The following is a 24,310-nucleotide window of genomic DNA, read 5'->3' on the forward strand; positions in this document are numbered from 1 at the left end:
AAGTTCATTGAGGCTGTTCAGTGTTTTTACTCTTGCATGTTTCCTCTCATGTGTTCAATTTAGATTCAATAGTAAACAGCTGAACACAGATTGTTATTTAACTTTCTATGTGTAGCGATGACTTGAAACAGAGGGATTATTTGAGGGTAGAAAGGTGACCAGTGATGGCTGGTAGAAGGATGAGGAGATTGTCTTACATATGAAATCAGCACGATAATGTATTTTTGCAGAGTCAAACTGGCAAAAAATGCATAGACTGAATTAGAACTTTAAAAAAGTCCGCACAATTTGTATTTGCAGATTGGAAATGATGTGAGGATGAAATATATAACATGGCAAATTATCAAAATAATGCTGACAACTTATAGTGGAAAACCCCCCGGAAAACAAGAAACCTTCCAAAAGATTCAACATGAGAATAAATAACTATAGCAGTAGATGATGGACTGCTGCATGGAGGTAGCCTTCAGAGGGCCAGCTCCCATGATCATATTTTGATGTCTTGTGTCGTGGTTTGTCATGGCACGGGTGTGTGGGTTCATGTGGATCCGTGGAAAGAAGATTCAGAGGCATCTTAATTAAAAAAAAAAAAAAGAATGAATCTAGTCTTTCTTGGCTGCAGGGGACTCCAGCCTCCAGCCTTGAAGGACTAAAGCACTTTCCTTTGCCCAGGGTATTTTTCCTCTCTGTTTACAGTTTAGCCAGTTAATTTCCCGTGTCTTCAAAGCAACCTGAAAGGAGCTCCCAAAGATAAAATGCCAAGTGCAAATTCCTTGATTTCTCAGGTACCATGGTCTTCCGGGTTTCCTGAACTAAGTTTTACATAGGCCTTTGATCCTTGGGGGACTGTCAGACAAGATTCACAAAGGAGAAACAAAAGGTATTGGTTAAACAAAGGATGGATTAGGGCTAGATGCTACGCTCTGGAGCCAGGCCAGGAGAAGCTCAGCAGGAATACGGCCACAGTCTTTTATTATGATGGATTGCTGATTTTTTGTTAATTGTTTTATTTAAGCCTAGAAATAATGAGGTTGATCATGACATTTTCATACAAATGTATCATTGTACTTTGCTCATATTCCACCTCCCGTACTTTTCTCTCTCTTTTTACCCCTTCTTGCTAGTCCCTCCCTCCCTCCAAGTAGTCCCCCTTCTTCCTTCATGATGCATACATACACACAGAGTTAAATAATGATATACGTGCATATATCATCAAATGTACATTCTGCATGAGAGAAAACATGCATTTTTTTGTTCCCCTTTCTCCCAATTATCTTGGTTTGAACATTTGGTAGATCTTGTCATATTGCTGCTTGTAGAGGTCGTGGAATGATTTTCCCCCCAGAAACTCCCATCCTGTTTCTCACAGCTGCTGTTCAATTTTTGTATTTCCACCAACAGTACATTCCAACTTTTCCACGTTTTCACCAAAACCTTCTATTTCGTTTTGTAATTGAAATCTACATCCTAATGGGCGTAGAATGGGATCTCGTTGTGATTTATGTATTTTGATATTTTATATTTTCACTTCCATTGTGAAAAAAACCCCATTTTCTAATCTCTCTTGTGATTTTCATCTTTGACCTGCATGAATTATTTAGAAGAGAACTAATTCATTTGCATTTGGGGTTAATTTTAGTATCCTTTTATTCTTGATTTCTAACTTAAATCCTTTGGGGCATAAGAATAAATTTTAGTTTCTTTTAAGTTTGTTGAGCTTTGGTTCATTGCCCAGTGGGTGAATTATCTTTGAGATTGTACTGTGTGGGGTTGAAGATTATGTTCTGTAACCTTTTGATATAGTGCTCCTATGTGTGGGATTGAGAACTCCACTGTCTGCAGAATTTGTGTTACTTGTTCCACCCTTTCTGGTGGATTTGTTTTTGTTTTTGGGTTTTTTTTTTCGAGATAGGGTTTCTCTGTGTAGTTTTGGTGCCTGTCCTGGGTCTCGCTCTATAGACCAGGCTGGCCTTGAACTCGCAGAGATCGGCCTGGCTCTGCCTCCTGAGTGTTGGGATTAAAGGCATGCGCCACTACTGCCCGGCCTCTGGTGGATTTTAAAAGGTGGGTTTAGAGCAGTGTCTAAGGTTAGTATTTCTCCCCTACTGAGAGAGTTATGTGATTACCCAACGCTCCAGTGAGGACTTTGAAGACTGAGATTTAGGAAGTGAACAAGTTAGCCTACCATGAAGTTTCATAGATGCTGGCAGAAGATGTGGAATGTCTGGACCAGGACAAAGGACTCTGGTTCCTGGCACAAGGAAAAGCATGCGCTTTATGTTGACATGCCCTTTGTACCCCGTGTCCTATAAGAATGTTGTGAGGCTTTGCTTGCAGAGCATAGGTGAGCATAGACGGTGGTTATTTTTCTCATCACTCTACCCAGATATCTGACAGAAACAACCCAAGCAAGAAAAAGTTATTTTTGGCTGGAAGGCTCAGCATTTTCTATACATATATCGTCACATTACTTAATAGGGGGTTTATAACGTGTGTTTCATTCTGTAGAGTTCAAAAGTATGCTCTTAACACTCTTATAATCTTATTATACTATAAAATTACTCTAAGCTGAATAAGAGTAGATTTTAGTATATTAAGTAAAATAGTCAAAGCACAGTAGAATTAATTATTTGGAAAATTATTTTAATTGTAATCTAATTTTATTTTATGTGTATAGATGTTTTGCCTGCATACATGTCTGTGTACTGTGTGTATGCCTGGTGCCCTCTGAGGCCAGAAGAGGGTGATAGATATCCTGGAGCAACCATGTGGGAGTTGGGAATTGAATCCAGATTCTTTTTAAGAACAGCCAGTGCTCCTAACTGCAGAACCATCTTTCCAGCCCCTGTAAAATGATTTTAAAACCAGTATTGTTTTAATGTACTTTAAACAATTTTTTTTAACAGATCAGAGAGCTGATTTTGGATGGATCTTCACAGTTGATTCAAGAAGGTCTCAAAAGTGGTTTTCTGTATCCACTTGTTGAAAAACAGGATGGCAATAGTGGCCGCATTGCTTTACCACTTGATGCTTGCAGTTTGTCAGAATTATGTGAGATGGCAAAGCAGTGGCCTGCCTCGAATGAAATGGAGCTTCAGACGCTACGGTTGCCGGAAGATGATATGTCTGTTACAGAGCTGGATTTATCTTCACAGGTCATTGAAAATGGCTCTAGCTTTTCCAAAATGATTACTTTAATGGGGCAGAAATACCTGCTACCACCAAGAAGCAGCTTTCTTTTATCTGACATTTCTTGTATGCAGCCGCTTCTGAACTGTAAGTAGTTTTTATGTTTGTTTTAGAAAAAGATAATTTTTCTGTCATCTCAGAAGTTTAACAGTATGAACTTTGAATGTAAGTTCACTTTTAAAATGCTGACTTTTACTGTGTTATTTATTTATGAGACAGAGTCTTGTTAAGTAGCCCAGGCTGGCATTGAATTTACTATGCAACCCAGGATGTTCTTGGTATCTCAATTCTGCTCGATTCTGTCTTAGCTTTCTGGATGCTAGGATTATAGGTATATGTCACCACACTTACCTCCTGGTTTTTAAAAACATATAAATTTTTATGACATATAAAGGGTTAAAAACTGATACTTAAGAAAACAAATATAATCCTTACTTGTGCTCAGGAATTTAGAACACACTTGTGTTTAACCAAGAATTTATCTATCACAATGAAAACATTTCAGTTGTGAATATTAATTCCCAAATCATTCGTAGCCTTTAAGATTTTTTTCATTCCTAGCCTTTTATGTTACATTTTAAGTTTTCAACACCTTTTTTTTTTTTTTTTTTTTGTTTTGTTTGTTTTTTTGGGACAGGGTTTATCTGTGTAGTTTTGGTGCCTGGATGTCACTGTGTAGACCAGGCTGGCCTCGAACTCAGAGATCTGCCTGGCTCTGCCTCACACGCCAACTGGCTCAACATCATTCTTTTAAGAAAAAGAAATGTTAAATATAAACATCACACAAAAGCACAGCACATGTTTTCCTGCCGGGAGATGGATTAACCCATCTGAGTTTTATACAACCAAGTACTTGTGCAGCAGTGTCCAGTAGTTTTCCATAGAGTTTTTGTTGTTGTTGTTTTTAATATTCCTGGGGCTGGAGAGATGGCTCTGTGGTGAAGAGCAGTGGCGGCTCTTTTCAGACAACTTGGGTTCAATCCCTGGGACCCACAACTATAACTCTGGTTTCAGGAGATCTGATGCCCTCTTCTGGCCTCTGTGGGTACCAGACACACATGTAGAAAAAAGGGCATACATGCAGGCAAAACACTTTACACACAAAATAAAAACAATAAAGATCCTTTTTTTTTTTTAAAAGACAAACAAAAACTATTACTGTGCAGTTTTGTCATGAATAAAAATGCTCAAAACCCTTTTCAACCACCATGGATTTACATTCATCTTAATTTCAAGATGCCTTAAGAAATATAAAATTACCTTAGCTAAGAACTTTGAATTGGAAGCATTATCTCTTATTGGCCAAGATCTCCCTTATTTTGGCAGTACAAAGTCCAATTATAATAATATACTAATATATTATTATATATAATAATATATAATAATTTAATACTATTATAATAGCTATTGCTTAAGCATTAACTATTGCTGAATTCCTTTTATAGAAGACCACAGTGATAAAGGATCAGTGTTCTACAGGTACTAAAGAGAAACAAGCGCTCAGATACTAGTGTTACCTCTAAATCATTTGTTGCCTAAAAATTACTTGAAACATTTTTTTTTTGTACAAAGTTTAAAAAGTTGTTGAAGTTTACAATCACCCAGATTGGTAGTCATGTACATACAAAAACCTAACAAGCTTGATTTCTATGTTTACTTCTGAAGGCCCCTGAGGATTAAGTGCTATAAGTGTATCAGGCTTCTAACTCAGTGTTACATGTTGTTAATAAATTATAACTTATCCTAAGGAATGTGGTATATAAGAGGTGGTAATGTAATCAAGTTGAATTTAATCTGTTATTTGGATATTTTATAGCAGCATTTTAAGTTATAAGCAACTGCAATATACTTTGCTATTGAAAAACTTTTAATTACTGGCAAGCCACCTTATGCCTGGGTAGTTATCCATTGATAGTGTCTGTCATAAATTCTTCAGAGTAGGTGATAGGGATGAGTTACTGAGAATGTTGTTGTTTCCATTCTCTTTTTATCTTTTACATTAATACTTTAAAAACAACCACTTCCGGCCGGGCGGTGGCGCATGCCTTTAATCCCAGCACTCGGGAGGCAGAGGCAGGCGGATCTCTGTGAGTTCGAGGCCAGCCTGGTCTCCAAAGCGAGTTCCAGGAAAGACGCAAAGCTACACAGAGAAACCCTGTCTCGAAAAAACAAAAAAACAAAAACAAAAAAACAAAAAACAAAAAACAAAAAAAAAACCAACCACTTCCTTATTTTATTTATTGTATTATGTGTAGTTGGAATTTTGGACTGCCAACCAGCTCCCAATTAAAGATATGGAGACTTATTATTAATTATGAATGTTTGACCTTAGCTTAGACTTGTTCCACTAACTCTTATGACTTAATATAACCTGTTCTCTTCATCTACATTTTGCCTCAGGGCTTTTTACCTTTCTTTCATTCCATTTGTCCTCCTTTACTTTTCCCTCTATGTCTGTCTGTCTAGCCCCTGGCATTTTTTCCTGGCATCTCTTTCTCTTTCTTCCTTTCCAGGCCTAAGTTTCTCCTCCTGCTTACTCTTCCTGCCAGGAAGTCCTGCCTATACCTGCTCCCTTGCTATTGGTCATTCAGCTTTTTATTAGACCAATCAGGTGCCTTAGGCAGGCAAGTTAAAACAACAACACATCTTTATATAATTAAACAAATGCAACACATCTTTACATAAATAAATGCAACACAGCTTTACATAGTTAAACAAATATTCTGCAACAATCATGTGTTTTATTTATTATTATTATATAATGACATCATTTCTCCTTTTCCTTCCTCCCTCCAAACTCTCTCATATATGCCTTATTGTTCTCTTTCAGATTCATGGATTTTTCATTAACTGTTGTTACATGCATATATGTATGTAACCGGCTCAGTCTGTATAATGCTACTTGTATGTATGTTTTCAGGTTCAAGGGGAATAAATACACAGGGGGAAAGGAGGCTAAAATAATAGTAAGGGTATCTGAAAAAGTCATAAGGAATCCTACTGTTAATTATCTACCTAAAATCTATAACACACACACACACACACACACACACACACACACACACACACACACAGACTTTAACTTAGTATAATGTTATTTGTATATATATTTCCAGGGCTAACCATTTGGTATTGGATAAGCAGTTGGTGTGTTCTTCCCTCAGTAAGACTGTTTCTCCCACTCACAGCCTTCATGCGTTGCCTATAGTTCTTTGTGTAGGGCTGACTGGCCCCTTGTCCCCTTTAGCATGCCTGTTGTCCTTGTTCAGCTCATATTTAAGCAGTCATGTTAATGAATCTTTATAGGTGTAGCTTCTGGCATTCCTAGGATACACAGTTTCACAGCAAACTCCATGATCCTCTGGCTCTTACAGTCTATGTGTTCCCTCTTCTACAATGTTTCCTGAGCTTTAGGTATGGGAGTTGTTTTGTAGACGTATCCCATTGGGTCTGGGCTCCATCCCTCTGCATTTTGTTTGTTTGTAGTTTTCTGTAATGGTCTCCATCTGTTGCAAAGAGAAGTTTCCTTGATGGGGAGTGAGGACTACACCTATATATGGGTATAAGGACAACTATTTAGAGTGTAGTTAGGGGTTATGCTGATCTAGTAAAGTGACAGTTATAGGTTCTCCTCCAAGATCCATCACTTCACTAGTCCTGGGTAGCTGGCTGGGTTTCCACTATGATTTCCTCTTGAGTGAGTCTGAAGTCCAATTAGAGAGCTGTTGGGTACCACCAAGGTCTGCATACCACTACTGCACCCTTAGGGTTATTGTGCCATGCTGGTCCTTGCTGTGGTTCATAGGCATCATAGCTGGATGGGACTGTTGGTTGCTTCCCGACTTTGGAAGCTTGCATGGCCCCTTCTGGTTCCATGAAGGCTAATCCTCAAGGAGGAAGCTTTTAGGTCACTTCCAGCTTAGGGGCCTCTAATCCCTGTGTCTGAAGTGAATGGGATCTTCAGCAATAGGGGCTTACCTTCCATCTCTGGGAGACAACCAAGGTCAATAGCAATAGTCTAATGTTTTGAGACAGCCTCATCAACAACCCAGAAGAGGGCTGCTTCTCATGACTGGTGTGGGGGTTTTTGCCAAATGGTCTTTGGGTATTGGAGGAAGCATTATCAGCCTAGATAGGAAAATTTCATTTAAGCTGTATATGTATATTTATATATATTTATGTGTATTATACTTTTTTGGTAGATAGTTAATAGTATGATTCTTTATGACTTTTCAAACATCCTTACTATTATTTTATCCCCCCTGCCTGCTTCCTTGTGTATTTATCTCCCTCCAACCACTTAATTAGAGCACCCCCATTTCTCCCTCTCCTCCATCAGATCACCTGTATCCTGCTATTCCCCTCTTCACTGCTCCCCCAACCACCTATGCCAGCAACGGTCCCATTTTGCTTTCCTGGTTTCTGCAGTTATTCCAAGATATTTATTTGCATCTGAATTTTTAGAGCTAGATGCCTCCGATGAAAGGGAATATGTTCGTTTTTCTGGATTTGTGAGCCACTATATAGTTTCTGGGAACTGAACCATGGGTCCTCTGTAATATCAGCCAATACTGTTAACCGCTGAACCATCTCTCCAGACTCACATCCCTATTTTTTTCTTTTCATTGAAAACAGATTTTTTTTCCCCTGGGGCTGGAGAGATGGCTCAGAGGTTAAGAGCACTGGCTGCTTCTTCCAGAGTTTCTGAGTTCAATTCCCAGCAACCACATGGTGGCTCACAACCATCTATAATGATATCTGGTGCCCTCTTCTGGCCTGCAAGCATACATGCAGGCAGAACACTGTGTACATAATAAATAAATAAATCTTAAAAAAAAAAAAAAAATGCCCTGATTATGGTTTCCCCTCCCTCTACTCCTTCCAGTTCCTCCCCACTTTCTCTCCCATCTGGATCAACCCTCTTTCTATCTTTCATTAGAAAATAAAAAAGGATTCTAAGGGATAACAATAAAATAAAATATGATATAGTAAGATAAAACAAAAATAACACATCAGAATAGGACAAAACAAACAGAAGGAAAAGAGCCCAAGAAAAGACATAAGAAATGATACAGATATAGAAGCTCATTTGTATGCACACTCAAGAATCCCATTAAAATACTAAACTGGAAGCCATAATACCTACACAAAGGACCTGTAGTGTAAATAGAGAGAAAAAATATAAATAAAATAAAATTAATTAAAAATAGAATATAAGATGAAATTCAAATGAAACAAAACAAAACAAAAAACCCTGGCACAACATTATGGGACATGGATCCTCCAAAGATGCCACTGAATTTGGTTTCTGTTGGCCATCTACTGCTGGGCATGCAGTCTACCCTTAAGAGTAGTTGGTTTTCCTAGTGAGACTGCCTTGGAGGAACTAAATCTTTGTTTCCAAGTGGTTTCAGTTGGAGATTGCTGTGGGTTGGGGATGGGGGAGCGTGTCCATCATCTGAAGGACCCCATCTGGTGCAGACTGTGCAGGCCCTGTGCATGCTGCCTCGATCTCTGGTGAGTGAGTTCATATGTGGGTCGATCTGTTGATTTAGAGGGCCTTCTTTTATTGGCATCCTTTATCCCCTCTGGCTCTTACACTCTTCCCTCCTCCTTTTCCACAGTGTTCCCTGAGTCCTAAGGGGAGGGATTTCATGGAGACATCCTGTTTAGGGCTGAGTGTTCCCAGATCTCTCACTCTCTGCATATTGTCTGTCTGAGTCTTGCCTTCAGTTTGTGGAGAGCAACCTATAGTCTGGGCAACAGCCTGGGTTGTTTGAGGGTTCCCATGGTAACCCTTTGGCCATAAACTCAATTAGGTAAAACCCATTCCTGGTACTGGAAATTTCATTTGGTGACAAAAGATATCCACTTGGGGCTCTGCCCCCTTCCCCTTTATTTGGTGATTTCAGTTAGATTGCCTTCGTGTATGTATGTATTTTAGGAAGCTTCTACTGTATGTTTCCCATACTGCTGCTCAAATGGCCTTTAATTTTAGCTGTTTCTCCCTGTATTCTCTCCCTCATCCCCTTCTTTTCTCTCCTTCCCTCCCTGATCCTCTCATTCCAGCTCCCCACCCCCACCCCAATCTTTAACTTTATCTTCTATTTCCCCTTCTAGGGGAGATGCTTCTCTCCTCCCTAGTCCTTTACTCTATGTTTAACATCTGTGACTCTACAGATTGAAGCTTGGTTACCATCGACTTAACTGCTTATATCCACATATAAGCTAATACATACCATATTTGTCTTTCTGGGTCTGGGTTAACTCACTCAGGATGATTTTTTTTTTTTTTTTACTAGTTCTGTCCATTTACCTGTGAATTTCATTCTTTTTAATGGCTGAGTAATATTCATTTGTGAAAATGTTCCACATTTTCATTATCCATTCATCTCTTGAATATTAATTATTATTCAATTTCTAGATACTAGAGCAGCAACGAATATGTTTGAGCAAGCGTCTCTGTAGTAGGATAAGGCATCCTTTGGGTATATGCCCAAGAGTGGTATAGCTGGATCTTGAGGTAGATTACGTCCCATCTTTCTGAGGAACCACCACACTCATTTTCATAGTGGCTGTACAGGTTTGCACTCCCACCAGCAATGGATGAGTGTTCCCCCTTATTCTATATCCTTGCCAGCATGAGCTGTCACTTGTGTTATTGATTCTAGGCATTCTGACAGGTGTAAGACGGACTCTCAAAGCTGGTTTGATTTGCATTTCTCTAATGACTAAGAATATTGAACGTTTCTTTTTTTCTCAGCCATTTAAGATTCCTCTATTGAGAATTCTTTGTTTAGATCTGTACCCCATTTTTTAATTGAGTCATTTGTTTTCTTGATATCTAGTCTTTTGAGTTCTTTATATATTTTGTTTGAGTTTTTAATACATACTTTGGATATTAGCCCTCTATTGGATATATAGTTGGTAAAAGTCTTTTTCCGTTCTGTAAGTTGCCGCTTTGTCTGAATGATGGGGTTCATTGCTTTGTAGAAGCTTTTCATGAGACCCCATTTATGAATTGTTGATCTTAGTGTCTGTGTTCGTGCTGTTCTGTTCAGAAAGCCTTTTCCTGTGCCAGTGAGTTCAAAGCTGTTCCCTACTTTCTCTTCTGTTAGGTTCAAAGATGCCTGATTTTAGGTTGAAGTCTTTGATCAGTTTAGAGTTGAGTTTTGTGCAGGATGATAAGTGCGGATCTATTTGGGATTCTCTACATACAACCATCCAGTTTAACCACTACTGTTTGTTGAAGATGTTGTCTTTTTTCCAGTGTGTATTTCTGGTTTCTTTGTCAAAAATCAGATGTCCCTAGGTGTGTGGATTTATGGATCTTCAATTTGATTCATGTATCAATTTGTGTGTGTGTGTGTGTGTGTTTTGTTTCCATATGAAGCTGTGAAGCTGAAAATTTTCCTTTCAGGATCCATAAAGAATTGTGTTGGAATTTTGATGGGAATGGCATTGAATCTGTGGATTGCTTTTTGGTAGGATAGCCATTTTTACTATGTTATTCTTACCAATCCACAAGCATGGAAGATCTTTCCATCTTCTGATATCTTCACCAATTTCCTTCTTCAGTGTCTTAAATTTGTTTTTTTTATTTTTTCAGAACAAGGTGTCTCAGTAGCTATGGAACCAGTCCTGGAACTTGCTCTGTAGATCAGGCTGGCCTCGAAGTCACAGAGATCCACCTGCCTCTGCTTCCCAAGTGCTGGGACTAAAGGCATGCACCACCATCGCACGGCAGTGTGTTAAAATTTTTATCTTACAAGTCTTTCTCTTGCTTGGTTAGTTATCCCAAGGTACTTTATATTATTTGAGGCTATTGTGAAAGGTGTTGCTTCCCTGATTTCTTTCTCAGACCATTTGTCATTTGTATACAGATAGGCTATTGATTTTTGTCAGTTAATTATGTATCTAGTTACTTTGCTGAAAGTGTTTATCATCTGTAGGAGTTTCCCAGAAGAATTTTTAGGGTCAGTTATGTATACTATCATATCATCTGCAAATAAAGATACTTAGACTTCTTCTTTTTCAATTTTTATCCCCTTGTTAGTTGTCTTATTGTGCTAGCTAGAACTTCAAGTACTATATTGAATAGGTGTAGAGTGGACAACCTTGTCTTGTTCCTGAATTTGGTGGAACTGCTTTGAGTTTCTCTTCATTGAAGTTGATGTTAGCTATGGGCTTGCTGTTAACTGCCCTTATCAGGTTGAGGTATGTCCCCTGTATCCTTAATCTCTCCAGAACTTTTATCTTGATGAGTGTTGGATTTTGTCAAAGGCCTCTTCTCTATCAGATAATCATGAAATTTTTGTCTTTCAGGTTTTGCTTTATTTTTTTATTTTTTTTATTTTTTTTTGGTAGATGCATTTTCTTATTTTTGTATGTTGAACCATCCCTGCATCTCTGGGGTGAAGCTTACTTGGTCATGGTGGATGATCTTTTTAATTTGTTTTTGGATTCATTTTGCAAGTATTTTATTAAGAATTTTTGCATCTGTGTTTGTAAGGGAAATTGGTCTGTAATTCTTCCTTCCTTCCTTTCTCTCTTTTTTTTTGGGGGTGGGGGTTGGTTTTCAAGACAGGGTCTTTGTGTAGTGTTGATACCTATACTGGATCTTGCTCTGTAGACTAGGCTGGCCTTGAACTCACAGAGATCCACCTGGCTCTGTTTCCCGAGTGCTGGGATTAAAGGTATGCACCACTGCTGCCCGGCGTGGTCTGTAATTCTTTGTTGAGTCTTTATGTGGTTTAGGTATCAGGATAACTGTGTCCTCTTAAAGTGAATCGGGCAACTTCCTTCTATTTTTATTTTGTGGAATCATTTGAGGAATATTGGCTTTAACTTCTCTGTAAGTTTGGTAGATTTTTGTGTTAAAACAAATAAAAAATAAAAACCTTGGGTTTTAAAAATTTTTTTTTATTGATAGACTTTTAATGACTGCTTTTATTTCACTAGAGGTTACAGGTCTATTTAAATTGTTTATCTGATCTTGATTTAACTCTGGTAAGTGGTATGTATAGAGAAAATTATCCATTTCTTTTAGATTTTCCAATTTGATGGAGCACAGAATTCTAAAGTATGTCCTTATTTTCTGGATTGTAGCCCAAAGGTTTCTCGGGTCCTGTCAAGGCCCTGCAGTCCCGTGGCCCACTTATAAAATAATCACTCGGAAGCTTATATTAATTATAACTGCTTGACCATTAGCTCAGGCTTATTACTGACTAGCTCTTACACTTCAATTAACCCATAATTCTTATCTATGTTTAGCCATTGTGGCTTGGTACCTTTTCCCAGTTCTGCCTTGTCATCTTGCTTTCTCTGTGTCTGACTGGTGACTCCTGACTCAGCCCTTATTCTTCCCAGAATTCTCCTTGTCTGCTTGCCCTGCCTATACTTCCTGTCTGGCTACTGGCCTATTAGCATTTTATTTATCAACCAATCAGAGCAACACGTATTCACAGCATACAGAAAGACATCCCACACCACTGGATTCCCTCAATATCTGTTGTTATATCCCTCTTTTCATTTCTAATTTTGTTTATTTGGATATCTCGCTCTACCTTTTAGTTAATTTAGATAAAGTTTTGTCAATCTTACTGATTTTCTCAAAAACCTAACTCTTTGTTTCATTGATTTTTTTTGTAATTTTGTTTTATTTTATTGATTTCATCCTTGAGTTTGATTATTTCTTGCTATCTATTCATTTTGAGTGTGATTTTTCCTTTTTGTTATGAGCCTTCAGGTGTGCTGTTAAATTACTAGAATAAGACCTCTTCAATTTTTTTTTTTTTAAATGTAGGCACTTGGTGCTGTGAACTTGTCTCATAGAACTGTCTTCCTTGTGTCCCATAAGTCTGGGTATGTTGTATTTCATTTTCTTTCAGTTCTAAAAAGTTTTTAATTTCCTTCTTATTTATGTTTTGACCCATTTTTTCATTCAGTAGTGAGTTGTTCAGTTTCCATGAGTCTATAAACTTTGTGTTGTTTCTGTCATTGATATCCAGCTTTAATCTATGGTCATCAGATAGGATGCATGATGTTGTTTCAATTTTCTTGTATCTGTGAAGACTTGCTCTGTGTCTGAGTATGTGGTCAATTTTGGAGAATGTTCCATGAGGTGCTGAGAAAGAGGGTGTATCCTTTGGTGTTTGGGTGAAATGTTCTGTGAATATATGGTAGGTCCATTTTGTTTATGATATCAGTTAGCTCCACCATTTCTCTGTTTAGTTTTTGTCTGTGTGACCTATCTATTGGTGAGAGTGGCCTATTGAAGTCACCGACAAATATGTGTGAGGGTCAATATGTGATTTAAGCTATAGTAGTGTTTCTTTTATGAACTTGGGTGCCATTGTATACATGCACTGATGTTTAGAATTGCAATGTCCTCTTGATGAATTTTTTCCTTTGATGAATATGTAGTATCCTTGATCTCTTCTAATTAGTCTTGATTTGAAGGCTATTTTGTCAGATATTAAAATGGCTACACCTGCTTACCTCTTGGGTCCATTTGCTTGGAATATCTTTTTCCATTCTTTTAACCTGAGGTGTTGTCTATCCTTGATGTTAAGGTGTGTTTCTTGGATGTAGCAGAAGTGTGGATCCTGTTTTTGCATCCATCTGTTAATCTGTGTCTTTTTATTGGGAAATTGAGACCACCAATGTTGAGAGATATCAATGAGCAGTGTTTGTTGATTCTGTTATTTTGTTGTTGTGGTAGTGGTGGTGGTGGTGGTGTGTGTGTTTTCCCTGTTTTGATTTGCTAGTTTGGGATTATTTATTTCTTGTGTTTTCTTTGGTGTGGTGGGCCTCTTTAGGTTGAATTTTTCCTTCTAGCGTCTTCTGTAGGGCTAGGTTTATAGATAGATATTGCTTAAATTTGGTTTTATAATGAGATGTCTTTTTTGTCCATCTAACATTATTGAAAGTTTTTCTGGGTATAGTAGTGTGGAGATAGCACATGTGGTCTCTTAAGAGTCTGTGGAACATCTCTCCAGCCCTTTCTGACTTTTAGAGTCTCCATTGAGAAGTTGGGTATCATTTTAATAGGTCTGCATTTATATGTTACTTGGTCTTATTCCCTTGAAGCTTTTAATATTCTTTGTTCTGTACATTTAGTGTTTTGACTAATTTGTGGCTAGGGGACTTTCTTTAGTGTTAGGTTTTGAATGGTTTTATTTATTTCCTTCTGCTGTGTTTTCATACATTTCCTTAAGGGATTTATTTGTTTCTTCTTTAAGGACCTCTAGCATATTCATTAAGGGTGTTTTAATGTCTTTTACATGTGCTTCATCTATGTTGGAAGATTCAGGACCCACTGTGGTAGGATTGCTGGGCTCTAGTGGAGACATACTGTCCTGACCGTTATTGATTGTGTTTTTACTCTGGAGTCTAGGCATCTGGGATTGAGAAGATTCTAATTCTAAGTGCTGATACCTTGTCTTGTTTTTATTGGAGGGGTATATTGTTCCTTGTTTTCTGTCCCCTCCCCCTTTTCTTAGGAGACTGTGGTGTCTGTGTGTTGCCTGTTAGGGAATTCTCAGATTGGATCCTAGAATTGCAGTGGATAGGATCCCAATATTGGGAGCTGACACTTAGGAATGGGGATGGGCTTGGAGAGTCCTGAAGGGGTCCACAGGAGGGAGGAAAGTGTGGTGTTTCACCAGGATCTGCTTAGTCCCTGAGAATGGTAGCAAAGAGTGGGGAGAGACCACAACAGGTAGTCTGCTACAGAACTGGGGATGAGTCTGGGGGTTGGATTTGGAGGAGAGGTGGGAGAGTGTGGCAGACTTACTTTGGTAATACTCTTGCCAGAAATAGATGATCTAAATTTAGTGATAGGAAATACCAAACCCAAGTTAGGGACATCTGAAACAGGAGATGTGGTAACTAAAAGCAAAATGTGATTCTGATTTTGGCCTGGATTAAAAAAAAGAAAGAAAGAAAGAAAGGAAAAAAAAAAGAAGAAAAGATTACAATTGTTATTGTCTCAAAGGTCCAGAGTGACAATAGCTGAATAAATGCCATAAACTCTTTTGTTGTATTCCATTGTATTTGTGTCTATAATGAAAGTCCTTGGGCTGGGACTATAACTCAGTTATACAGCTTGCTGAACATGCCCAAGGTCCTAGGTTCAAAAAACAGTACTTTACTTTTGAAATGTATTTATTTCTTATTATCATTGTGTATGTCTGTGACATGTGTAGAGGTCAGAAGACAGTTTTGTGGACTCTTTCTTCCACCCTTATATGGGTTTGAGATCTAGCCCAGATCAGCAGGTTTGGTGGCCTTTACCTGCAGAGTGCTTGCTGGTCCCTCTTTAAAATTTTTTGTCTTAATTTCATTTTTAGTCGTGTGTGTGTGTGTGTGTGTGTGTGTGTGTGTGTGTGTGTGTTTTACTTGTTTAGTTTTTATCTTTGAAGGGTTCTGGGGATTCAGTTCAGAGCTCACTTATGAGAATGTGGGCTCCATGGCTTCCCCTCAGTCCCAGTGTTTAGCTCTTAAACTCATCACATACAGAGGATGTTTTTTGAAATTGTGCCTTTGATTTCAGGCGGTAAGACATTTGATGTCATTGTGATTGATCCACCGTGGGAGAACAAATCGGTTAAAAGAAGTAACAGGTGAGTGGGAACGACTTACCTGCTAGATTGCATTCTGGAAACCTCAGTCCTTTGTGAGTTTTAGTTTAGTATACTATAAACACGATAGCAGTTATCTGAGGCTACTAACAATGCTTTCATCAAAAAAATTAACTTCCTTAATTCTAGATACTTGAACTGGAGCTAATATATCTGTGAAACAGTGTCTACAGCTGGCGCTGAGGCCTGAACCATTTAAGGTTTTCTCAGCAACACTAAGGCCATCCTTTTGCCTTCTTCCCTGTCCTGTTTGGAAACTCAGCCATATGCCACTGGTGTAGTTTACAGTAATGTGCAGGGAGTGAATCCTCTAGTTAATAGATTGTTTGTATGTTTAGTTCCTGTCATCTCATAGGATAAGCTCAGTTAGTGACTAGGATGGTGTTTACTTTTGCTAACATCTTTAGCACTTGAAGAAACTTTCCCTGGTACTTTCGATGAATGCTTTTAGTTTCTTCTCACCCTTCAGTGTTCCAGATATAACAATTCTTGTTTTGTTATAAACTTAGAGTTCTTCCTCTCAACACTTATCTTTAGCTTTTTTTGGATTTTTCTTTATAAGGTGTGTGATAATTTTCTTTTTAAGTTGTAAGAGTTGTGCGAAGAATCATGTATCTATTCTGGAGTGTATAGATATCTATGTTTTTCAGTGTATCTATATCTGTATCTCTATATATCTCTCTATATTTTTTGGAACCACTTGAAAATGAAATAAGAGAAAGTTACTCTTAAAAATTTGAAGTGTATTTGAAAAAAAAAGAGGTGCTCGTACATCATCATAATGCAGTTATCAGGTAGATAACTAATGTTAATATAAAATTTCTGTGGACACATTGGTGTCATCTGTGACTTTATTCAGATTTTACCAGTTGTCCCGAAAGCCTTTGTAGCACACTGAAACTGTAGATCATGCTCTACACTGAGATGTGTGCCTTCAGTTTCCTGTGACTCCTCATAACTGTGACTGTCACAACAGTTAGTAAGTTTTGTGAAATTTTCTGACAGATTGTTGAGTCTGAGGTCATTTTCGAGAATTATAGTTGGTTTTGAAAGTGGGGTCAGTTGTGAAGACTGTGCCTTCAAACTCTGTAGTTTGACTAGCTCTTGGACACTTATCTAGGTATAAAGTTGCTGTGCCTTGTGATGAGTCCATCCTTAAAAATTTGAGGCACCACCAAACAATTTTCCATGGTAGCTGTATTACTTTACATCTCTACCAATAATGTGTATGACATTTCTTCATCTTTACCAATATTTGCTATTTGTAATTCAAATTATAACTGTGTTACTATGAAGTGTTACATTGTGGTTTTGATCTGCACTTCTCTAAAGACGAACCATATCTAACAGTTTTTCATGTTCTTATCAGTTCTTTTATGTTCTATAGAAAAGCTTCTATGTATATTTTAAGGTTGCATCTTTAAATTTGTTGATTTGTAAGAGGTCTTTGTATATTTTAGATATTGGATTCTTATCAGATACATGATTAGCAAATATTTTTCTTCAACCTTTTTTTTGTTTGCTTTCTTCGGAATTATATAAAGCATGAAGTTTGATTTTTTGTTGTTGTCATTTTGTTTTGTTTTTCGAGACAGGGAGACAGGGTTTCTTTGAGTAGCCTTGACTGTCCTAGAACTCACTTTGTAGACCAAGCTGACCTTGAACTCACAGAGATCTGCCTCTCCAGTGCTGAGATTAAAGGCGTGCACCATCACTGCCCATTACTTTGTTAATTTTTCAATGTTGCTTAAGCTTTTAGTGTTTTATTTAGGAAGGGTTTTTTTTTTTTTTGGCCAGGCTAGGCATGGTGGTGCATACTTTTAATCCTAGCACTTGGGAGGCAGAGGTAGGCAGATCTCTATGACTTTGAGGCCAGCCTGGTAAGTGAGACCTTGTCTTAGAAAAATCAAAAAATTTTTTTTCTTTTGACATAACATAAAGCCATAAGACACTTTAAGGGAGGAGGGTAGAGGAGGTACTAGAACACCTATGATATGAAAGTTGGAAAAAGGAGAAGACTAGGGGTGGAAGGGTACGAGTAGGGGGCAGGGAGATGAGGGGGAGGAGTACAGAACATGGATGGACTAAAACTTAGCATGTGTAAAAGTTCTATAAGAAATCCTGTTTGTATTCTAATTCAAAAGATGTATGAAGATGTATATTACCTTTGAAAAGTAGGTGCTTTTGCATAGTTAGCCTCATAAGGCATAAGGATGCATCCTGTGGAATTTGCTCAGTGATTTCTGTGAGTTTAGAGGTACCAGAGAGAGTGAGTATTTCCTCACCTCCAAACACTCCAGATAAGTTAAGGTAGTTGGGGGAGTCCATAGCTATTGAAAAATGTCAGTGCAGAGGTTTCACCTAATACTTTTTCTACCATGACAAGATACTCTGAAAACTGTCGCTGTGAGAATGGGAAGGCTAGTGTTCTGGGAGTGTGACGGTCTGGATAGCATGAGCCCGGGGTGCTTGCAATCTGAGTCCTTTTCCCTGTTTAAGTTCTTTCACCAAGTTTATCTGCTTAAGAAAAGTTTGCCAGCTATTCCCGACCCCTTTAATGTAATGTTGCTTTACGTCAGAACCAGATGCGTGTGCCTGCCCCTGGGGAGACTCCGTATCTTTTTCTGAGTGAGTAGAGTTGTAGAAGTTTCTTTGGCATTAACAGAGGAATGAAACAAAGGAGAGAAGGAGGGAGACTTAGGTCCATGGCAACCCTAGCCTAGTTAGCCCTGGGAGGAAACTGACAAGACCCTCGACAGAAGCATCTTAAGGAAGGAAAGGTATGCTTTCGGCTCATGCTTTTAGAAATCTCGGTCCATCACTTTAGGAATGGCATGGCCCCTGTTCACAGGTGCAGGAGCGCGTAGCAGCAGACAGGAAGTAGAGAGCACTAGATGGCAACCAGCGGTGGGCGTAACCTTCGAAGATCTCCACCCCTCCTAGTGAGCTACTGGAGCCAGCAGTCTGCACCCCTAAGGCTAGCTAGTCTCCAGAACAGCACCACAATCCAGACAGAACACTCCACACATGAGCCAATGGGAGACATGCCAGGCTAAAATAATAATACTTGGTTGGCCCTGCAAGATGGCTCATTGGGAAAACCTACCCACTGCCAATCCTGATGACCCGAGTTTAGTCCCTGGAATTCACATGATGGAAGGAAAGAACTGACTCCCTCAATTGTTCTCTGACCTCCACACACACGCTACAATAGATACACACCAATACAAACAAACAAACAAATAAATAAATATCTGAAAAACCTCTCTCCTTCCTCCTTTCTCTCTTTCATTTCCCTTGTCACCATCTCTCCTCATTCTCTCCTTTCTTTTCAAATTGTATAATCCAAGTATGATGATAAACTACCAGAGAGGATGGAAATGCAGAAGTAATAATTTATACTACGGGGTATTGGAATATAGGAATGAGAAGACAGTTGGAAGAATAAACTTCAGTAGACACTGTCATACATTTCCCCAAGGAGAACATGTATTGAAGTAGATGAGTAAAGTGTATTAAGGAGGAAGGAGATAGTGTGGTAGTTGAAGAGACTTGGTGGCTTTATTTTAACTAAAGTATGAGATAACTTCATATGCCAAGGGAAATAATGAACAAAAGGAGCTGAGAAGTGGTAACCCTGAGGAAATAAAAGAATCCATGACTGGTTTGAGAACTTGAGAACAGACTGAAAGCTTCAGTGGTCCAATTCTTTTACTCTGCATTTTCCTTCACCTCATTTATCTGCATGAAGAAGTTGAATTGCATTGTGACATCGGCTATGTGTGCATGGGCATACTTCAGTAGTGGAGTGTGTGCTTTGCATGCACAGGGCCCAGGTTCAGCCCTTATCATGTGCATGTATATGCACATGCATACCTCCACATGTGTGCACAATGACAAGGCCTTAGTTATGTCATTGTTGGAGGGTAAGTACATATATTGTTTGAATAGGTGAATTAACACTTGTGTGCACATTATATGGGTTGTACTTTGAAGTTGCCCAGGATAGTGTCAAGGTTTTCCTTGTTGAGGTAGAGGGATCTCAGAGCTTCAGCACACTGAATGTTGAAAGTGGGGACAAAATGTGTTTAGTGAGGAAGGTTGGGGCTAGGGTGGCTGGATAATGCTGAAAGAGAAGGGAGGTTTTGCAGATGTTGATAGCGTCTAGAAGCAATAACGGGGATACTAGAATACCAACTCGGCATCTCCAGTTGTATGTGGAGTGTTGGAAAAAGAGTTGTATTTGTTTGAATATTTGTAGAGCAAGTAATGTTCTAGCAAAACAAGTTTCCTTTGTACTGTTAGTGGCCAGGAGGCAGAAGACACTGGGCCTTCCAAATGAGAGCATGCGGACTTGAGAGAAAACGGGAAGACAGGAGCAGGGTGGTAGAGGGGCTTGAAACTGTACTGGGAAGGTGAGGTTGGGCAAGGTGATAGGAGATCTCGGGGTCAGCGGTGTGTGCAAGACTTAGGCTTACCATGGGGCACAGAACCTCCCTAAAGTCAGCTGGCTTTTGCATCACTGGGCTCACAGCCAATGCTTCCTGTACCAAGTGATGTCACCATTTGGGTTACTAATTTCAAGACTCACTCCAGTGGGGCTCCTGAGAAACACATGATGATGGAATCCAGACAATATTTAAGTCTGAGAGAAAAAGCATATATTACGTGTGGGAAAATTACCAAAATGTAAGTCATTTGAAAGTAATTAAGAAAATAAAAAACATACAGCCTGGCAATGTAAAAAAAACGAGTAAAGCAGAAAAATTGGTGCATGTGTAAGTGCCAGCGAATCCACCAGGTGTCAGTGTGACTCCATACTTGCCACACGTGAGTGGCTCCTGGAACTTTGTGTTTGTGGGGTTGGTGCCCTGCAGTTCTTTTCCTGCTTATATTTCTTTCTTGAAGTTAGTTTTCTAATTTTTTTTTTCCTGTTCATTTTTAGGTACAGTTGCTTATCACCACAGCAGATAAAGCAAATGCCTGTTCCTAAGCTGGCTGCTGCCGACTGTCTGGTTGTTACGTGGGTGACCAACAGGCAGAAGCACCTGTGTTTTGTGAAGGAGGAACTCTATCCTTTGTGGTCTGTGGAAGTCGTTGCAGAATGGTACTGGGTAAAAGTGAGTTCAGAAGTTAGCTCATTTGTTACATACACAGTGTCACCTACTGCTCACGGGAAGACACCGGCTGTTCTTGCTGCGTCCGCATCCCTGGTATCCTCATCGGGCTCTGATGAGAACTTTCTGTGCTTTGTGCCTGAATACCAATCTTCCTGTTCTCAAGGTGTTTGTCTGTTTATCCTCTGTCTTTGCAGCAGGGCCCCAAACTGCTGGCCTTGGGAAATCAGGGAGAGATCAGAATGAAGTTATAAAAAGCTCTAGTTTATTAAAAAAAATTTTGTGTGTGCCTGAGTGTGTGCACGCATGTATGCACATCTGTAGTTTAATGAACAAGCAGGAATTTTGGGACTGTCTTGCCTTCACCGTCTTCTCCACACACCAACAGTTTCATTGGCCTTTGCATTACCCATCCCTATCCCCTGTTTGTGGGGATGAGAGCAGAGAATAGCAAGGCCACTGTAGAGCGTATGAGAAGATTTGGGAACCAAGAACCTTTTGTTCTCTTTTGTTTGTTTGTTTGCTTCCCCCTCCTCCCCCTTGAGACAGGGTCTCCTGCATCCACACTGCCTTGAACTTGCTGTGTAGCTGAGGCTGACCTTGAACCTATGTAACCATGTTTAGCTACCTTCTAGGCTCTGTTTTATTTTGTTTTGTAGATAGGATCCTGCTAAGTTGCCAGCCTTATGGAATATATAGTGCCAAGAGCCAGTCTCTGCACCAGGTCTTTCCTACCTCATCGCCTCCCCCACTCTCCGGCAGTCTGCCATCTCAACTATAGGAGGCTTTATTTGTAACTACTTAGTCACGTGGTTAGTGATCAGTGAATGTTATTTGAGTGAATTAATGACTGAATTAACAATGGCCTGGTTTCCGGGAACAAGTGATCATAAAAGGTAGAGATTGTTTATGTGCGAGATGATAAGACAATATATTTAGAATATCCATGTTATGTGAGTTTGAAACATTCTTTGTAGCTACATTGTCCAGTATGGTAGCCACTGTGACATGTAGCTCTCTAGCATTTGACTGTGCCCTTCAAATGGAGAGGTACCGTTGAATGTTAAATATATGTTGGACTTGAAAGACCCACTATGGAGGAAAGAATGTCATATATTATGACACCTTTTAAAATTGGTTGCATGTGAAAATTCTGCTTTAGACATGCTAGATTAAATGCAATTAAAATTAATTACTTTGCTTTTTTTTTTTTTTTACTTCTTTCTACTGTTACCACTAGAGAATTTAAAATTATATACGTGGATTTTTGGCTCACACTATATTTTTTATTAGACAATCCTAGCCTGGAGGTTTAACAACTTCTCTTTTTTGCTGGAAACTGTATAATGACAGAAAAAAAAGATTGCTTTCCTTGGATCCATCCTTTCAGATCACACGTTCAGGGGAGTTTGTGTTCCCATTGGATTCTCCACATAAAAAGCCTTATGAATGTCTTGTACTGGGGAGAGTTCGAGAGAAAGCTGCTTTAGCATTTAGGTAAGAAAAGTGATAATAAATAAAAATTTATATTAATTTTTGTTTTATCAAGAGTATAGTAGTTAATATGAAAAACAACATTCTAAAAATGTTTGAATTTTGGGTTGGAGAGATGGCTCAGTGGTTAAGAGCACCCATTGCTCTCCCAGAGGTCCTGAGTTCAATTCCCAGCACCCACATGGTGGCTCATAGCCACCTGTAATGAGATCTGGTGCCCTCTTCTGGCCTGCAGGGACACATGCAGGCAGAATACTGTGTACATAATAAATAAATAAATCTTTAAAAAAAAGTTTGAATTTTAAAATTGATTTTCCTCATTGATTCTGTCTTTGAATTTATTTATTAATAGAATTAATTACTATTTAAAAGAGAAAAATATGATGCAACTGTAGCATATAATTAACAATGATCCTTTAAATAATAGTTGGCTCTCTTGTTCTGTTTTAATTAGGAACACAGATACAGAAGTGCCCCCTGTTCCAGATCAGAAACTGATTGTCAGTGTACCCTGCATTCTTCACTCACATAAGCCACCTCTGGCCGGTATGTGTCTGTGAAACAGAACTGTTAGAATTTGGGAGATATTCAAAGAAGGATTGAATTTAGTATTTGAGCGGTCTGTTGGTTTGTGAATGAGATGTTTGCTTTAATATTGTGAAATGCTGTAGGAAATTCATTACAGAACTTATGAAACAGAGGACGTTAGTTTATACTACCCCAGCCATCCTTCAGCATCAGTTCCCAGGTTTTCTTTATATTTTTGTCCCTCCAGTAGTAGCCTTGGCAGATAAAGGCTGTCAGGGCCTCAGAGGATGTATAGTTCAGTGAGTAGCCTTGCTTTGCCCTCATGTTTAGGATTCAGAACAGGAAATCCCTTACTTGCCCCCCAACTAGGAACCCAGGAGAACAGATGTCTAGATCCCCTGAGCGTGGTACTTTTATGTCTCCGGAAGGCAGGCTACTGTTCTGCAGCATGGGAAGGCAGCTGCTGAGGCTGCAGTTCCCTCAGCTGGAGTGAGTGCTCAGTGTCGTGCCTCTCATTCAGTGTCACTGCACAACAAGGACCAGTGGACTAGTGGCCCGCGTTGGCCTTGGGCATTGGCTCGCAGGCATGTGGATTCTGGCTCTGTTGCTTGGCAGATTACCCAGATCTTTTCCTTGCCACCCTCATTTTCAGAGTGAGTAATGATATCTAATACTGCAGAGTGGTGAGGATTGCTCACACTGCTTACAGTGTACTTAAAAGTCAGTAAATGGCCGGGCGGTGGTGGCGCACGCCTTTAATCCCAGCACTCGGGAGGCAGAGCCAGGCGGATCTCTGTGAGTTCGAGGCCAGCCTGGGCTACCGAGTGAGTTCCAGGAAAGGCACAAAGCTACACAAGAGAAACCCTGTCTCGAAAAACCAAAAAAAAAAAAAAAAAAAAAAAAAAAGTCAGTAAATGCTCAACTTTTTCAAGTGAGAGTTTAAAGACTTACTCATGGAAGTCCTTGAGAGCCGGAATTTGGTATTCCATGTTTATTTGTTAGATAACTTCTTCAGGACGATATTTTACTAATTTGATCATTACTGTTTAAAAACTGTGGGCCAATTATCAATTTTACTTTTGCAGAAAATAGTTTGTGGGCTAGGAAACGAAAACCTAAGAAAGGAAACCTAGGGGAGCCGGGGAGCTGGCTCAGTGGGTAAGAAAGAGTGCTTGCTGAGGAAGTGTGAGTTCAAGTCCCCAGCATTCATGTAGAAAGCCGGGCATGGCTGTGTGTGTGTGTGTGTGTGTGTGTGTGTGTGTGTGTCTGCAGCCCCATCATTAGGGGCAGAGACAGGCGCTTCACTGAGAGCTCACTGGCCAGCCAGGCCTGCCAGAT

General features: G+C 39.2%; 1 protein-coding gene across 3 annotated transcripts in view; it reads left to right on the top strand.

Annotated features, from left to right (window-relative positions):
- Positions 1 to 24,310, top strand: part of Mettl4 (methyltransferase like 4) — a 37,131-nt gene that overhangs the window by 5,406 nt on the left and 7,415 nt on the right. For all 3 annotated transcript variants that reach the window (XR_003735017.2, XM_028874085.2, XM_037210198.1), the window contains exons 4-8: positions 2,907 to 3,276; positions 15,746 to 15,815; positions 20,779 to 20,953; positions 22,341 to 22,447; positions 22,899 to 22,990. Coding sequence is in view for 2 of the 3 variants with exons in the window: in XM_028874085.2 (XP_028729918.1) it covers positions 2,907 to 3,276; positions 15,746 to 15,815; positions 20,779 to 20,953; positions 22,341 to 22,447; positions 22,899 to 22,990 (814 nt within the window). In the remaining variant the exon portion in view is untranslated. The remainder of the gene's footprint in view (positions 1 to 2,906; positions 3,277 to 15,745; positions 15,816 to 20,778; positions 20,954 to 22,340; positions 22,448 to 22,898; positions 22,991 to 24,310) is intronic.

Source organism: Peromyscus leucopus, chromosome 13 (genome assembly GCF_004664715.2).
Source record: "Peromyscus leucopus breed LL Stock chromosome 13, UCI_PerLeu_2.1, whole genome shotgun sequence".
In the NCBI taxonomy this organism is placed as follows: domain Eukaryota; kingdom Metazoa; phylum Chordata; class Mammalia; order Rodentia; family Cricetidae; genus Peromyscus; species Peromyscus leucopus.